Genomic DNA, 18,907 nt, shown 5'->3' with positions numbered 1-18,907 from the left:
CTGAAGTTTTTTTTTTGTGGCAAAAATCAATGCCAGCAATTCCCTAAAATGTGGCGTAGTGGGGGCACCCACTTTTTTCCTCAATAAATACAACAAACACATTATACAAATCTATTTTAAATAGCCTCTAAGGATAGAGAGACAAAGCATAAAAAGAATGCAAAACCTGAACATAAAGGTACATAAAAGGGTGGTGGGAGGCGGGGTGTAGTCTTGATTCGGGGGGTCTGGGGGTGCTCCCCCAGAACATTTTCATAAGAGCAAGTAAAGTTTTGTGTATGCTGGTGAATTTTAATGGTATGAAGCCCTCTGAAACAAATAAAACTCACTTCAAACTAGGCCTGGGCGATATATTGATATCTATTAATTATTTGTTGTGGACGATTTTAAAAATAAAAAATTCGAGTTTTTTTCTCCTCTTGCAGCGGCGCACCTTTTTGTCCCCAGGACCTTCTGTAGCTCCTCCCTCCCCGTCCCATTTCCTTCACACAATAACAAAGATGGCTAACCGCTAATGGAGAGCGAGTTTCGTCAGTGGTTTGAGATTGCTATGACAGACATGGAACAAGTGACTGGACGCTGCAAAGTTTGTCTAAAGACACGGTTCTCCCCAGACCATGGAACAACGGCGTAGTGCTGTTGTATTTTTGTTTAATCCAGCCACTCTGTTTGTGCTGATCGGACTGCTGTCTGCAAGTCCACCGGTAGCCAGCCGAGCAGAGCAGAGTCACAGCGCTGCAGCTCAGAGTGAGAGAACAAAAACGCCGTCAAAGTCTTTCAACAAAAACAGCTCCTTCTACCTACATAGCTATTAAGGCTTTATTTTACAGATGAAAGCTTTCATGTTTCCAAAGTTTGCTCAAATAAGCCGCAAAGACGGTGCTAGAGTGCAGACTCTCTCGTTCCCCCACAACGAGAGAGAGAGAGAGTGTGACCAGAGGCTCCACACTAAAAACAAAAACAAAAAAAACACAGTGAAGCAATTTTAATCAATGATCATCTTCACCACACAGTTCAGTGAAACAGTAAAGTGTGAAAAACTGATTCAGAAAGTTTTTCCATCCAGGATTTCATCTTTATGAGAGCAAAATTTACTTCTTACAGAAGTGTCTTCTTTTTTATTATTGTTTATGCACCAATGACACCAGATCAAATTACTTGTGAGAACTTACTTTGCAATAAATTTTATTCTGATTTGACAATCAGTCCAGGTTTAGCTCTTGTACAAACAAGGCAATTAGGGGTTATATTGTTTTTTAAAAAGTATGCAATCCCACTCAGAAATGTTAAAAAGAAAAAACTAAACTGTCAACATGACAGAAAAACACTGCCTGTCTGACTGGATTAAAGGTACAGTGTGTCATTTTTAAAGAGGAGAGCAAATGATATGTCCATCAAATATTAATGTGTTTTTAAACTTTTCAATGTTATTTTATTAATTTAGACAGAAACATGCAAAAAATAATTTTGATATTATAACAAGTGTCTTTTTGTCTATTATTCTTGCTTTCAATGCATATAAAACCAGTCAAAATGACTCACAACGCGCCGCCTCGGGTGATAATTTCCAACAGCACTGCTATACTAAAAATTTCTGAGGCGAACCCTGAAAGCCCATCACAACAAAATGCAGCCGCACAACAAACTTATTCCAGTATCTAAAACAGAGGAATCCAGATGCATGGGAGAAATGCTACACTTTATGAGGGGAACAGGAGCGCAAACTCCCACTAAAAACCAGCTTACTCTGGTGGAATCATTTACCCAACAGTATTTTTAAATCAAAAGAACAGCTGGCGCTTCAATTCCAGGAGGTAAGTAGGGGTTAGTTTTAAGTTTTTGATAGAATAAAAGCAAAACTTGTTTTGAGGTATCTCTGTCATTTGTACTAATTGTTTTCTTTTAAAAAGTAGGGGGGGGGGAATAAATAAATCGAAAATCTAATTTTTTCTGTAAAAATCTGCGATTTTTTAGGCCAAATCGCCCAGTCCTACTTCAAACTGTGAAGTAATAACAGTATTGATTATGGGGGGGGGGTCTGGGGGATCTCCCCCAGGATTTTTTTTTTTTTTTTTTTTAAAGAGCAAGTCAAATTTTGTATATTCTGGTGAATTTTAATGGATATGAAGCCCCCCGAAACAAAGAAAACTCACTTCAAACTGTTAAGTAAAAACACAATACTGATTGGGGGGGGGGGGGGGGTCTGGGGGATCTCCCCCAGAAATTTTTTAAAATACCAAGTCAAATTTTGTATCTTCTGGTGAATTTTCATGGGTATGAAGCCCTCAAACAAATGAAACTCACTTCAAACTGTGAAGTAAAAGCACATTATTGATTATGGGGGGTCTGGGGGTGCTTTCCTGAATTTTTTAAAAAGAGCATGTCAAATTTTGTATATTCTACTGAATTTTAATGGGTATGAAGCACTCTGAAACAGAGAAAACTAGCTTCAAACTGTCAAGTAAAAATTCTTTGTCTTCTGTGGTATTTCGATCAGTTCTATTCCAGTAAATGTGCCAAAAGGGTGCTGTGTTGCTGGCTGTACAGTCAATAAAATACAAAATTAAGGCCTAAAGCAACTGGCAACATTGTTTTGCTGTGCAAAAAGTAACACTGTCACCCGTTTTGAAAACGCATGCACACTGAGAAACTCAAAACTGGCTTTGCACATTTAATAGATAAAATGCTCACTCGTAAAACAAACTAGGGCTGCAACTAACGATTATTTTAGTAATCGATTAATCGGTCGATTATTTTTTCGATTAATCTTTTTTTTTTTTTTTTACTTACATGTGAGTTTTGCCATTATTTCTTTGAGTTATTATTAAAAGACCTTTATCACGCAACATCAACGTTTGACCTTGTAACAAAGTTATGATGTTATATTCTTGTCAAAAACATATTTGGAATAGTGTTTTGTTTTATTTTGCACATACATACATCACCGACACACCACAAAGAGATTTCCATCAGGTTTAAGCCGATTATGAGCATTTTTAGATGCCTACAGCAACTATCTCAACCATCCATCCATTTTCTTTCGCTTTATCCGGAGTCGGGTCGCGGGGGCAGCAGCTCAAGCAAAGCCGCCCAGACCTCCCAATCCACACACACCTCCCCCAGCTCCTCCGGGGGAACCCCAAGGCGTTCCCAAGCCAGCCGAGAGATGTAGTCCCTCCAGCATGTCCTGGGTCTTCCCCGGGGTCTCCTCCCAATGGGACGTGCCCGGAACACCTCTCCAGCGAAGCGTCCAGGGGGCATCCGGAAAAGATGCCCGAGCCACCTCAAGTGACTCCTTTCGATGTGGAGGACCAGCGGCTCGACTCCGAGCTCCTCCCGAGTGACCGAACTCCTCACCCTATCTCTAAGGGAGCGCCCAGCCACCCTGCAGAGTAAATTCATCTCGGCTGCTTGTACTCACGATCTCATTCTTTCGGTCATGAGCCAAATCTCATGACCATAGGTGAGGATCGGAACGTAGATCGATCGGTAAATCGAGAGCTTTGCCCCCCTACTCAGCTCTCTTCACCACTACGGTCTGATACAGCGACCACATCACTGCAGATGCTGCACCGATCCGTCTATCGATCTCACGCGCCATCCGTCCTCAACCACTCCATCCGTATCTCAACCACTGACAACATATTACAGCAGGAGTCCACCAAAGTATTTTAAAGGCCTGACTAAAGTGTAATATGTGATCTTTAATAAGATATTTTCATGAAAAAAAAAACACACAAATGTGCAGTTCTATTTCATTCCTCCTAAACGCCAGAGGGCGGTGCTTTAGCACTTGGATAACTACATGTGCGCAAGCACAGAGAGATCAAGAATATATACCAACAAAGTCACGCCAATGGATGTGACCTGGGTGACGTCACTGGTTATCTTTATATGCCAGGCGCACCCAGCGCTCGCTTCTTTTCTACATTCTCGCATTCCTCGCACTCCTTGAAGTACTTCCGTCTGCGCTGCCGCCATTTTGCTAAGTTCAACAGCTCCGCTAGCAGCTAGTGTTGTCGTTGCTGTAAGCGACTTAGCACTTGGACTGTGAGTGCTTCACACTCCGTGCCTTGTATTAGTTTTTACGCTGTGAGTGCTTCACTCTCCGTGCCTCATGTCAAGTCTACGGCTGTGCACCGTAAACACCCACATGCAGGGACCTTCTGCTAAGAAGGTTACTCATGACCATGCTTTGGCCGAAAAGGTCGAAACGTTGACTTCTGAGTTTGCTCAGATTAAGTGTTTGCTTCGGAATCAACATCCTAGGGACGCCGTAACAGTTCCTGTTGTCCATACTGAGGCTGATCAGACCAATGTAGTTACTCAGCAGGAAGATGTCATGTCTATTGCTGCTACTGATTCCTTGTACATAACAAGTGACACAAACTGTGTGGAGGATCAGGATGAGAGGGGTCTCTCTCCAAGCCATTCATTAGTGGGCTCTCACACCTCTGAGGCAGAGTCACTGCCGCAAACCGGACCTGGACTATCCTTTGTCAAGCAAGCTGTTCAATTGGCTTCATCCAGGCTTGGGGTCAACAATCCCCCTGCGGAAACCACCACTTCAAGTACCTTTTTCAAAGTCACTCAGAAACCCGAGTTCAACATTCCAGTTTCGTAACCATATATCGAGGAGCTCCACCAATGTTGGGCAGACCCCAAATCATTGACCCATCTATCGCAGGACTGCAGAGCTCTGTGTGTGATTCGGCGCAGTATGGTCTGAACCGTATGCCCGCCGTTGACAGCATTATTGCAAACCTGGTTGTGGCTCCGGTTGATGCTGCTCGGCCGGATGTCCACTGCCCATGACATCAGTGTAAGGTCACTTGACAAACTATGACACAGCTGCTCGCATTGGTCGCCTAGGCAACTCACTGTCACATTTAGCCCTTGCCCTCTCAAGAGTCTTTGAGGGAAGCAGAGGTTGATGATGCTACTGAAAGTCTTAGCGATGCCTCACTCCAAACTTTTGCTTATATGTCCAGAGAGCTTGGCAGACTGATGTCAACCCTTACCATCACTAGACGTCAGATGTGGCTTGCGCAGTCCCCACTGTCCGAATCCTGCAAAAGTACACTCTGTTCACTGCCGGTTCTTCCAGGCCAAGTATTTGGACCTGTGGCCCAACAAACTTTGGAGCGTGCTGTTGAGGCTAGTAAATCTCGGCGACAGTTTGTTGACCTACGTCGGCCTTCCAGGCCTCAGCCAGTCAGACGTGCTACAGCTTTTCACTCTACATCCAGGCTCCCGCCTGCTCCCAGAGCTACACGTGCCTTCGCAGTTGAGGGCTAGCTCTCCCAGTGGCCTGCCTTTCGGGAGCCTACGGGCAGACCTCCGAGAACTGAACGGTTTCTCAGAGCTTCCAGTAATCGCACCCAGAGGTCCTCAGGGATGCGAGGCAGAGGTGGTCGGGCCTGACTGCCAACGTTTGGCCCCCAGCCATTTTTCTCTAAATCATCTCAGCCACTGGGAGGCTCAAGTTCAAGACCCATGGGTCATTTCAACCTTGTTCGAGGGTTACAGAATTCAGTTCAGATGTTGTCCTCCAAAGTTCAATGGTGTGAGGATGACTGTTGTTTCCGACCCGGTGCAGTCTGCCACCCTACAGCGGGAGATTTTGGAACTCCTGGAGAAGGGAGCCATAGAGCCAGTTCACAGTTCAGACCAGCTCAGGGGGTTCTATTCAATTTCCTCCCTTGTTCCAAAGAAGGATGGCAGCTTTCGTTCTATCCTTGATCTCCGACGTCTGAATCATTATCTCAAGATGCTGCAGTTTCACATGCTCCGCATAGTAGACGTCCTTCAAGCTATCACACCAGGAGACTGGTTCACAAGTGTCGACTTAAAGGACGCCTATTTCCATGTGCCAGTGGCGCCTCGTCACAGGCAGTTTCTCCGCTTTGCTTTTGAGGGTCAGGCATACCAGTTCAGGGTGCTTCCTTTCGGCCTCTCTCTCGCCCCTCGTACATTTACATGATGTATGGCTGCAGCATTAGCCCCACTGCAAGCTCATGGATTAAGAATTCTACCCTACTTAGACAATTGGCTTGTCTGCATTCCGACTCAGGAGCAGGCGCATGACACAGCTCTTCTACTGAACCATGTCTCTCAGTTAGGACTCAGTGAATTTTGCAAAGAGTTCTCTTGTTCCCAGTCAACAAACGACATTTATAGGCATTGCCATCAACTCCCCAACTATGACTGCATCACCATCCCCACAGAGAGTGGACGATGTAATTTGTTTTGTCTCACACATTCAACGGGCTGTGACACTGCCTTTTGGTTTGCTGCTCCGGTTGATTGGCAAACTGATTGCAATGTCGCTAGTGGTACCTTTGGGGCTTCTGTTCTTGCGTCCCCGACAGACTTGGATTAACAACCTAGGCCTCAACTCAAAGATGCAGCAGCACAGGATTGTACGACTCTCCAACCAGTGCCTTCTGCACCTCAGACCCTGGGGGAAAGTGGACTTCATCTGCAAGGGTGTCCCTCTAGGCTCCGTCCCTTCTCGTCGAGAGGTGGTTGTTACAGATGCATCACTCAAAGGTTGGGGGGCTGTGTGGAATCACAGGATGGTGAGGGGTGTCTGGAGTCCTCATGAGAAACTTCAACACATAAATGTGCTGGAGCTTCGCGCTGTGCGACTGGCTCTCAAGCATTTCCTCCCGGCCCTGAGAGGAAGACATGTTCTTGTCCGGTCGGACAACACATCTACAGTCTACCACATAAACCATCAGGGGGGCACCAGGTCCAATCACTCATTGGCAGAAGGTCGGAGGCTTCTCCTATGGGCATTGCCTCGCCTTCAAAGTGTCAGAGCAGTTCATCAGCCCGGCGTACACAACAGTGCTGCGGATTTACTCTCCAGACAGAAACCACCACCGGGAGAGTGGAGACTGAACCCGATTGTGGTCCAGATGATCTAGCGGAAGTGGACCTCTTCGCTTCAAGCACCTCGACACATTGCCCACGGTGGTACTCTCTCTTGGAACCAGACAGCCAGCTGGGGCAGGATGCATTGGCTCACCCGTGGCCGGACTGCCTCCTTTATGCCTTCCCTCCTCTCCCACTGCTAATGTCGACACTGCACAGGATAGACCAGAGCAGCCACAGGGTGGTGCTGGTTGCTCCGTTCTGGCCGGGGAGGATCTGGTTTCCCGTGATTTACAAACTCCTCGAGTGGGAACCTTGGGCTCTCCCGGAGAGGAAGGATTTGTTGTCACAGCTACAGGGGAGAATTTGGCACTCTCACCCAGAACGCCTTAGACTGCATGTGTGGCCGTTGAAGGGCCGGACTCCTTGTTAAGTTCTTGTGACCGGGCTGTTGTTCAGACTATCCTTAACTCACGTGCTGCTTCTACCAGGGCTTTGTATGCCAACAGATGGAAGCTGTTTGCGTAGTGGTGAGAGAACCAAAAGCTAGACGCGGAGCATTTTCCTGTGCCTATTCTACTCAAATAGTTACAAAAACTGCTGGAGAAAGGACTTTCTGTTGCTACCTTGAAGGTTTATGTTGCTGCAATCTCTGCCGGGCATGTCTACGTTGACGGCCAGTCAGTGGGTTCACATTTCTTAGTGTGTCGTTTTTTCAAAGGTGCTCTACGTTTGCAGTCTCCAAGGCTTGCATGCATACCTTCTTGGGACATTTCACTAATCCTGGAGAGTTTAAGCTTATCCCCTTTCGAACCAGTTGAAAGTGCTTATTTTAAATGGGTGTCAGTGAAGACTGCCTTTCTACCTGCACTATCTTCGGCTAAGCGGGTCAGAGAGCTCCATGCCCTGTTAGTCGCTGAGGACTGTTTGCAATGGAATTCTGATGGATCTGGAGTTACGCAGTGGCCTAAGCCATCCTTCTTACCCAAGAGAATTTCAAACTTTCACGTTAACCAGTCAGTTTCCTTGGCTGTGTATGCCCCGCATTCTGATCCAGGATTATCTGTCTCAGGTTCCCTGTGTCCTGTCCGAATGTTGAAGCGATACATTAGTGCGACTGCTGGGATCCGGAAAACGGATGCCCTGTTTGTGTGTTACAGTGATCACAAAAAAGGCTGTGCTGTCTCAAAGCAGAGACAATATAAACATCACAAATCATTTTGGACTGTGGCAATGCGTTCTCCACTTAAGCGGGGGGGGGGGGGATGGGAAATGAAACGGTCTTCGGTGATTCCAGAAGCAATTACAGGTGTTTTCAACAGCCAACTCAGAGAAAATGGTTAAGCCGCGACAAAAAAAAATTTTTTCCCCATATATGCAGCGTCCAGTGGATCAAAGCATCAGCATCCAGCTGGGAACACAGCGGGTGGGACTGTCACGAAGTGTGTGCAAGTGCGCAGATCAAAGTCATGCAAGTGTCAGGGTACCTTTACAGTTTGTCATATGTATTAAGAACAAATTAACGATCGTTAACGGACCATTATAACCCACCTTTATCACAAACGCAGACAGTCATCAATCTAAAAGGGACTGAGTGCACCAACGTCTCTGAGAACCCCTTTGCCCAACAAGGTGCCTGATGAAAAAATACTGAATGGTTCCTGGAGAACACAATCTCAAAAAAGACCCAGGTGACTTAAGAAGAAGGAAAAAAAAAAAAAAAACAGAAATCTGCCAAAAAAGCGGACATTTTTCATCCTTGAAGGCAGTGTGCAAGCTGGAGCTGTGTTAGCTATATGTATTCATTCAACTTCATAATAATGTTAGTTTTAGCTCCTTGCACTTTGTGTGAAGATCATGTTGAAAGGTTGTGTGAATTAAGCATATGCTGCAAAACATCTAAAGAACATTTTCTGTTAAGACTTTTTACTGCAGGCAATTATCGGCCTCGACCTCTGAACCTTGTCCATAATCGTTATCAGCCCTTAACGGTATTGGCCAATCCCAAATCTGAGTGACTGTTTTCAGTTTTCTTCCATGTCTTTCTGGTTTTGGTTGCCATTTTAAAGCATCTAAGGTAATTTCAGCTGACCAGCCTATCATTGTCTGCACTTCTTTATATGTTTCAATCAACTTTTTTATCAACGTACGCCGTTCTTCTGAAGAAGGCTCGAATGACCCATTTTACTCAGATTTTAAAAGAGAAATGCACTACAACCAACATGTACATTTGCTGCCTTCAACCTGCCAGGGCAATCTGTAAAGGTGCAATAAAGGTCATAAAAGAAAAATGCTGACACTGCTATTATTTTGAACTGTACATGAAAACTGATATGAAAGTTATATGACAACATGCTATTAGGAGAGTGCTTACCTCTTGCACAAACATTTGTGGTGACTAGGACTTTCTCTTTTCCTTCTCTGAAGCGCTCTATAACAGCAGCCCTTTGCTCCACTTGCATCTCTCCACTCAGCAATGCCACCTGATGGCCTTCTCTGGACAGCTCCCCTGCCAGCCAACCTGCAGTCTTCCTCGTCTTGAGGACACAATACATACATACAGGGTTAAACAGAAAGGCAATCAGAAAATGCATACTCTTCCAGTCATAATTGTGAGAGGTCAGGGCCAGGCCAACAAGTAAATATGAAAGGTTTACAGAATGCCTGGATGAACTGGAAGGAAAGAAAACAGAAAAAGAAAATTCCTGGCCGAATACCCCCACATAGCAAACTTACATGGCAGAAAATCATGGCCTGAGCGATTGTGATGGCTCCGTAAATGTTGCACAGGGCATGAAACTTCTCCTCTTTGCTGTTGCACAACACATAATACTGTTTGATAGTGTCCAGAGTCTCCTCTTCTCTCTTCAGCTTAATGATATTGGGGTCGGGAACAATTCTCTCTGCAAAGCTCCAAACAGACTCTTCAAAGGTGGCTGAAAACAGCAACATCTGGCAGTTTTTAGGCAGCAACCTAAATCATCAGAGAAGAGAGTGAAAGACCAACGGTTTGTATTTTAGGAATGGGTAAAATGGTGAAAATATGAAGCTGCATATATGTGTCTCTCTCTCACACGCACACACACTAAGGTGCTATGAATGATTTCTCTACCACTAGATGTTACAAGTGCTACATTTCAGGATGAAAAATCCTGCGTGCTCACACTCCACCTCCATTGTCATTATCAAGCAGAAGAACAGCATCATCCGCAATCATTGGAAATCCATAAATTTCCACATGCCTGTTTTATACTACCTCATTATATTACAATACAATTAAATAAGGCATCCATGGAGATAGGTATACAACAGCCAATACCACGTACCATTGTATTTCTGCCTACAGTTGCTAAACTGTCAAAATCTCTAACTGGCCCATGCCTGAACACAGTATCAGTCATATTTTGTTGATGACAGCCATGTCAGCAATAAGTTCTTGTTAAGCTGCCTTCTATGTTCTCACAGGAATGGTAGGAATGGTTGTGTCACCTTTAGATGAATGTTGCCAAAATCTGCAGTGACAGTGTGGTACATCAAACAGCCACAAATGTACTAACTTATGCATATGCTGTAACTCCATGCTGAATTAAAGGTTTAATTTTTATGCCCTGTGCATTCTTTTGGCCTCCTTGCATTTAGTTTCCTCCACATTTTGTTATTGGTCTGGGTGAATCCATGCATTTCACCATGCAAAATTCAACACGACATGGTTTGATCTGTTTTTCCCGAATATTTTGAAGATTGTAATAATTATTCAATCACTTGTGAATCAAATGTGTGAAAAGGATTGTTTGCAGTGCTGATGTTATTCTGACCTTTGAATACGGATACTCTGGTCCTGATGACCCTGCGTGGCGATCATGACGTCAGCTTCATCCAGCACAAATACTTTAATCTTCTTGGGGTCTATGAATTTGAACTTGCAGCACCAGTCCAGCATGGTACCAGGCGTACCAATAACTATATGTTCCTGCAGTTTCATTCCCTTCTGCACTGGGGAAAGGGGAGGGAAAAAAAAAAACAAATTTACAAATGGCCAGAAGCCCCGGTCCTACTGAATAATGAACGATGAATGAGCCACGTAGCTTTTTTTTTTCCTGGTGTGAGTCCAGTTATTCAACAATGGTGGGAGAACAGTGGCTCTTAGAGGCAGATTATTTGGCTAACGAGGCTTATCTCTGAGCATGGTGCTAATTTCAAGAAGTTCAAAATTTAGCAAACAAAAAAAAAGTGTGGGACAGTTCGTGTACGGGGTACTACAAGGACAAACAAGGATTTTAGAAGCATGTTTGTAGTGAGGACGTGGCTGTTAAAAGGCCATTATCCTAGCAACTGGTGGCTACGAGGACTGGACAGGCTATTTTGGCTCCGCCCTCTCGCGCACTTCGTCGTGACAATCCCACCTGCTTTGTGCACTGGACGCTGCATATAAAATTATTATTTTGTAGCGGATTAATCATTTTCTGTCAGAGTTTGGATGCTGAAAACACCTCTAATCGCTTCAGGAATCAGAGGACCGTTACAAGTGGACCCTTTTTAACCCTCTCTCCTGCTCCATGAAGTGGAGAACATATTTGAAACAGCGTAAAAAGGTCATTTCTAATGTTTTTATTCTAATAGCTTGGTAAAACAGTTGCATGTTCATTCCTTCTTTATAAGCAGTTGTAAAAGTATGTTTATGACAGATTTAACATCTTTCTATAATGGATCAAATGAGTGCCGCCAGGGTTCTAACTAGGATAAAATTTTAGCTTAGTGGTAATGTGGAGAGAGCAAAGCGACCGAGGGGAGGGGAGCTTTTGAAAATTTAAGCTAAAAATTGGCCATTCTAGGGGTACCCAAAAGGGGAAAAGCCAGGTACGACAGCCCAAGTCCCTTCATCGTGTCCAGAAAGCTGGGGAAGTTTGAGTGGGCAATATCATTCTGAGTTATTTTTATTCTCTTTCTTACGAATAGTTTTTTTTTGCTATGTTTTACTGTTTTACTTCTGTTTTTAATTAGGTATTTGAATTTTTTTATTTTTCCGTATTTATTTATTTAAATTTTTTATGTTGAACTGTTCTGCATGAGGCACCTTGAGACGGCTTTTGTTGTAATTTGGCGCTTTATAAACTGATTACCGTATTTTTCGAACTATAAGTCGCACTTTTTTTACATGTTTTGGCCGGGGGTGCGACCTATACTCCAGAGCGACTTATAAATGAAAAATATACCAGTAGATTCTCAATTAATTTACCGTAATAAAACAATTTTACGTTACAGAGTCGCTCTATGTTTTAAAATGGCCACCGGAAACGGAAATACAATGCATCATGGGCACTGTAGTATGGTGGCCGCCCTATAGGTCACGTTGGTCGTGATAACCAATCAGAGAACAGAACATTGGACGCGTATTCCTCACCTCACCCACACAATGATTGTGAAACAGCGTGTGAAGCAGATGAACACGGTGCTTGCTGTTACTCCGGGAAGGCTAACAAAACAGCTTCAACCTTTGGATATCAGTGTGAGCAGAGTGTTTAAGTTGACGCTGAGAGCTGCGTGGGAGCAATGGGTAAGCGACGGCGGAGGATTAGTGTCTGCACTTGGAAGGAGCTGGCATCCACACCACAGGGAGGTCATGAGCTGTGCAGGTAGGTGCTGCACGAACATCGGCAGCAGACACCTGGTGTGTACTATGGTCCACAGCGGGTAATATGTTAGAAAAGAACCGTTCAGCGATGGTGCGGGTTATGGTTCGGCTTGCAATGTGGTCCACAAAATACAAACATATCTGTAGGTAAAATGCAGCTCACGAGAGGGCACTCAAGGCTTGTGTGACTGTTCCTGCAGCTTCTGACTACCATAGAAAAATAAAAATTTCAACATTACTGATAACTTAACAAGACAACGGAGAAGGCCTGAAAAAATGCCACCAAAAAGAAAATCATACTCTGCAGATTACAAGTTGCGACTGGTGAAATATGCATCCGAAAACTGTAGCCGTCACAGTATTATCATCTGAACTTTTCATGTTAACATACCTGTATGTCCATGCGACTTATATTCCAGTGCGATTTAATTATGGTTTATTTTTCTTTACAATGGATAAAGTGGCTGGTGTGACTTATACTCCGGTGCAAATAATAGTACGGAAAATACGGTAAATTGAACAACATTTTACTGAGTCTTAAAGTAAATAAATATGAAATTGGTTACTGGATCCTTAAACGCTGGACATAATAAACTCTACATGGTGGATCCTTGATCTCAGGACATGAACAGAAATAAAATCTGTTAGTTTTTGTCAAAAGCATTTCCTTTCAGACATTATTATTGGCATGAATGTCTTTCCATACCTATGAGCTGAGTTCTTGCAGCTGTGCTGCACATCAGGTTCATAAAGAATGCAAGACGTCTCATTTTGGGAGGAAAAAATGTTTTAGTCGATTGTAGTTTCTCGTCTGTATTGCAACGTTTGTAAAGAGGTGTCATTCTATTAAAAGCGGCAATTCGTTTTGAAGTTATTAATTCCGAGCAGACTGTCTCAGTAGAGAGCCGCACAGCATTTGGCGCTGTGCCAACGGAACGGAGGATTCTCGTTTGTTGACTACAACAAGACAAGAGTCCCAGTTAGTGACTTTAATACACACAAAAGTGACTCATGATATTTTAATGGCTTTGAGAAGGGTTAAGAAGTGGACTTACTACTTCTGAAGAGCAGCGAATCAAAGAGCCATGAGCCATTGAATGGAAGCATTGTTTCATTGATTCACACTTCAAACTGGAGTCAAACGGTTGATTACAGACCCGTTACGCTGCATTGAAATTAAGCGTAATGGTCCCAAATTATAGCGTAACGGGCCGTAACGCAAGTCTGCGCTAGCTAGAACCCTGAGTGCCGCTGTGTGCACACTGGCGCAATGAATGGCACTCAAGAAAAGCATTTATGCAGAACGCGAGCATGCAAAAGTGTGATTTTGCAGACAGTAACGGATGAACACAAAGTTAAAAGTTGGATCACTGATGTCAAAATGACTATGCCACAGAAGAAATAATTCCAGTGAGAAGAAGCGCATTTAATGACTCGAACACAGGTGAACTGCAGCCTGGCTCACGGATGTGCACACCGACTGGACTAGGGATGGGTATCGAGAACCGGTTCTTTTCGGGTATTGTTAAGAAATGATTCGATCCACCGACATCAAAAGCCTTTTTGATTCACGATTCCCTTATCGGTCCTTGAGAGTGGCCGTTGTTTTGGGGGTGTTTGTTTGGAAAATGATCATTTCTCTACGTTGATTACAGACCCTGCAGTGGGTCAGTAAACAACCCTTTCAGTAGCGCAGCTTTGAACCTTGAAGCAATGCTTCGATCTGCTGCTTCATTGGTTCTTTGTTTTATTTCGCTTTATCTTAAAATTTTCCCCGTTAAAACCCTAAAGAAGATATGTCTGAGTAATATTTACCTTTTTTATGTTAAACTGACCTCTTCTGAAACAGTTGATGGATGTATTTTATAACTTAAAAATGGGACAGATGCTAAAACATTAGCATGTCTATGGCTTTTTCAATGTTGAAGTTAGCATTAAGGTGTTTGTATCTCAGCACGTTTGCATGCATTTGTTTTCTGCATAATAATTAATGGCTCAGCATTTGCTGTCATAAAAGAGACTAATGTATTAAAAATTGTAATATTTTTTACATTTATTTTTATTTATATATTAATAATAATGGTAACTGCAACAACAACAGCATTAATAGTAATTAATAATGCTATAATACAATTTTAGAGAAAGACAAAAAGAACCTGATAAAACACAACAGAAAGATAAAACCAACTAACAATGAACATAAATAAATATAGAAATAACCATGTCCTGTGAAGACCTAGTGACTCTTACATCTCCACTTCATCCCTTGTTTTATTTAAGTTTAATGACAATTTGTTTCGGTCAAACCATATTTTCAATGTGTTCATTTCTTCAGTGATTTCCTCCAGAACTATCTGCCGAGCTAGAAAACTGCTGCATCCTAGTAAGAGCAGAACACTACTGGAATGAATTTGAATAAGGAAAGTTGGGTTTTTTCTCACCAAAATGGATGCTGCACTCACTGCAGTTTATTGTCTGGAATAGCCCCAGATTGCATTTCAGAGCTCCTAGAATTCAAACATTTTCATGCGGGTGGTGTGTGTGTGTGTGTGGGGGGGGGGGGGGGGGGGGGGGGGCTCCTGTCTTGTTGGGAGAAAAACCGAGTTCAGTCGGAATAAATAACTTCAAAGCGAAACACTGTTTAAATCAAATGACACCTCTTTCCAAACGTTGTAATACAAACTGCAATTGATCAAAATATTTTTTTCCTCCCAAAATGAGACGTCCTGTGCTGATGTGCAGCAGCAGGCTGAGCTCAGATCAGAGGGATGGAGTGACATTCATGCCAAAATGGAATGTCTTTTTTTGGAATGCGTTTAAAAAAATGTGACATCTCGAATGGATGCTGTGAATTGAAAACTCACACTTTAAAAAGGGACCAAGGGTGGAGGGTTGGACCAAACCCATGCCTAAACGTGCACCAACGTCGTTTTACATGGCGCTACATGGATCATGTGGCTTGACGTGGATCATATGCAGCGTCACGAGCCATTCGAGGCTGGACAGGGCTCAAATGACAGGTCAGTTGCGACTCAGAGGCTGATACCTGGCACATGTGAGGCACATAAAGGCTCCTTTGTAGTTGATACGTGATAGATTTATACATGGCTCATTATTCGAATAGTCACTGACAAATCTATACGTGGCTCATTATTCATGGCTTTATTTGGTGGGACCAAGGCTTTATTTCATCATTGGAAAAGCTTGTGTAGTGTAATCAAAGAGACAACAAAATGTGAAAATCTCAAGAAATAAAAATTAACAATTTAGAAAATGAAGATGACTTACACTTATTCCCTCTGATAGCATAAATGAGCTTCACCTCAGGGTAATATTTGCCCATCTGCTCTATAACTTTACCAGTTTGAAGTGCCAACTCATATGTGGGTGACACACACAGGCACTAAAAAAGAAGAAGGTAATGAGAATGGTGTAAATCTACAAAGAAGGAAAAGTCTAACATACAGTGCATGTTGGAAATTGTGAGATGAAAAAAAAAAAAAGGAACAATTTCCCATTTCGACAACGCAACGGCGTGTTTTTCTTTCACACAATTCAAAAGCTTTTATCACAGCCTGTCCCCGCCCATTAACTGCACAGGAGCCCTAACAGGAAAACATCACAGGGGCTGAGACAGTTTGTCATATGCATAGCAGGAACAAACATTTCCCATTACCCATGCAGGGGTCCTGACAGGAAACACCAATGTGCACACCTTGGCGTGTTACCACATGCAAAACAGGGAACATACTAACCACAAGTGGTGTCACTTTGATATGCATTTCGCAGGTCTGGGCATATAATCAGAGCTCAGATGTTTGTCCTTCTGGAAGGTTCTACTCTCTCCACAAAGGAATGCTGGAGCTCTGACAGAGTGACCATCGGGCTCTTGGTCACCTCCCTGACAAAAGCCCTTCTCCCCCGATCACTCAGTTTAAATGTGCACACAGCTCTACAAAGAGTCCTGGTGGATCCGAACTTCCTCCACTTATAGTTGACGGAGGGTACTGTGCTCATTGGTACATTCAAAGCAGCAGAAATGTTTCTGTATCCCTCCCCAGATTTGTACCTCAAGACAATCCTGTCTCAGAGGTCTAAAGACAATTCCTTTGACTTCATGCTTGGTTTGTGCTCTGATGTGCACTGTCAACTGTGGGACCTTATATGTAGACAGGCATTTGCCTTTCAAAGTTGATCAAGTGATCAACCATCATAGAACAGCTTTAACCTACACATTATTTTAATACTTCTGGATAAACAGATGTTAAGGTAATCCCAAATACAATTCCTTTGACTTCATGCTTAGTTTGTGCTCTGACATGCACTGTCAAGGCTCCAGACAACACAGCACTCAGGTTCAAAGGGACACACAAACCTCTCCACCCGATAAGCTGATGGAGCCATATTAAAAACCACATTAAAGTGCTATTAAAACCATATTACATTTGGGGACAAAAAAAACAACTCAGATTGACTGTGTGAACTGGAGTAAATCATGAAGTAGACTGTACCTGAACGCAGGTGGAGTGACCTTCAGGCATGTAATTCTCAGCACCTTATGTTACTTCACTTTTATGGTTAAAAACAGCTCTGAATCTGTGTGTATTTTTGAGACTGTGGCTAATTTTATTTTTATCAGCTATATCAGGAATCACACAAGTTAAAGAGTTGCAAGTAATTATTCATAATCTGGTGTATTTTTTTTAAGATATTGTTGATTGGAGTGTGATATGGCCTTTAACATTTCCCTTAAACCAAATAAATAAATAGACACAAGTTCCAGCAAAGGAACATCAAAATCATACCTGAGGATAGTTGTGGTTAGGATCTACGTGGCTGAGCATAGCCAGAACAAAGGCTGCCGTTTTCCCCGTTCCTGACTGCGACTGGGCAATGAGATTCTGTGCACTAGAGAAATGGAGCATAAGAGTGCAGGCATTGGGTCAATGTCTACCTAGTACCACATACTGGTTAAATTAGACCTTCACAAAACCAGACAACAGCTTTGAGAAATGCTGTGTTTTAGTGTCCCCTTTGTATTGTGCTTTGTGACGTTCAAATTAAATGTACTTATGAAGCACTTTAGAAAAATCAGTCATGAAAGTGGGCCACAAAGAAAAAAATAACAAAAAAAAAACTTTTTGGCAAGGGTCAGAGGCCCAAAGCTCCTGGTGAGGGATCTGGGGATTCTCCCACAGAAATATTTGAAATCTCAGATGCATTCTGGTGCAATTTCAGGTCTATTTACCCAGCCAAAAAAAAAAAAAAAAATCTAAAAAAAAAAAAAAAATTGTTAGGTTAGTTCAATTTTTCCACACCAGAGACAAGTTTTTTTCACACAACTTGTATTGTGCTACCTGTCATCAATAAAAAAAAAAACATTGTGGCTAAGAAAAGTCCACAGTAAAGGAAATGACAATTCAAACAGAATGACATACTGCTGTGGACGGGTAATATTTTTCATACCACCCGAGTATAATCAGCCAGTCAGGTGTCACGTACAATTCTTTCCACCTCGCTGAGAAAACAGCGCTTGGAACCTGAGGTGGATGGATGATGAAAGAAGCAAAACACCTTCGCAATTTATGTCGATATTTTGATGAATTTCTTCATTTACAGCAGCTACATTAAATAAATGTACTCGAATGATTATTAGTACGGAAGAAAAAAAAAGAAGAAACAGCACCGTTCAGCTGAAGCAATAGTGGACGTAAAATATTCTGTCTGTTAAGAGCTTCACCTCTTGTTCCACGTGTGTATTTCCCACCGGTGTCACGTACGTCCACTATTGCTTCAGCTGAACTGTGGTTTCTTTTTTTTTCTCCCTTGTTTCAGAAGCCATAACTGGCAACTGTCTTCTAGTGTTAGCAGAGGTTAGCCTGTAAGCTCACCGTCGTGCTGATAATCATTCGAGTACATTTGTTTCATGAAGCTGCTGTAAATGAAGAAATCATCAAAAATTCATCAAAATATTGACGTAAATTGCAAAGGTGTTTTGCTTCTTTCATCATCCATCCACCTAAAGTTCCAAGCGCTGTTTCCTAAGTGAGGCAGAAAGAATTGAACGGCGGAAAGAATTGTACGTGACGCCAGTCAGCATTACCGCGATTGCTCTCACTGCCTCCATAACACAGGGTGTATGGTTTTCTGAAGGGTGTATAAAGCCATTTTCATTGTGAACAACTTGATAACTGATAATATTCAAAGTAATCAATTGAAATACACTTTCTTACATTTAAAATACAAATACTGCTTATATTGAAAGATACTAAATTCATTTATTCACTTTTTCATTTCATGTAAAAATAGAGGTGAGGGCTCAAGCAAAACCATTTCTTATGTGGCTAGACCCTGACCTAACAAATATAAAAAGTACATTATGCCAACATTTGTTGT

General features: G+C 42.7%; 1 protein-coding gene across 2 annotated transcripts in view; it reads right to left on the bottom strand.

The window, feature by feature from the left end:
* The window catches only part of LOC117507183 (ATP-dependent RNA helicase DDX19B), a 52,502-nt gene that overhangs the window by 14,969 nt on the left and 18,626 nt on the right, over positions 1–18,907 (bottom strand). For both annotated transcript variants that reach the window (XM_034166992.1, XM_034166993.1), the window contains exons 6-10: positions 17,317–17,419; positions 15,800–15,914; positions 10,695–10,872; positions 9,616–9,853; positions 9,254–9,416 (exon numbers count right to left, since the gene is read on the bottom strand). In XM_034166992.1, the coding sequence (XP_034022883.1) occupies positions 9,254–9,416; positions 9,616–9,853; positions 10,695–10,872; positions 15,800–15,914; positions 17,317–17,419 (797 nt within the window). The remainder of the gene's footprint in view (positions 1–9,253; positions 9,417–9,615; positions 9,854–10,694; positions 10,873–15,799; positions 15,915–17,316; positions 17,420–18,907) is intronic.

Source organism: Thalassophryne amazonica, chromosome 3, assembly GCF_902500255.1.
Source record: "Thalassophryne amazonica chromosome 3, fThaAma1.1, whole genome shotgun sequence".
In the NCBI taxonomy this organism is placed as follows: Eukaryota; Metazoa; Chordata; class Actinopteri; order Batrachoidiformes; family Batrachoididae; genus Thalassophryne; species Thalassophryne amazonica.
Note: the sequence above shows the minus strand (reverse complement) of the source record. Positions and strands in the feature narration are given on the sequence as shown.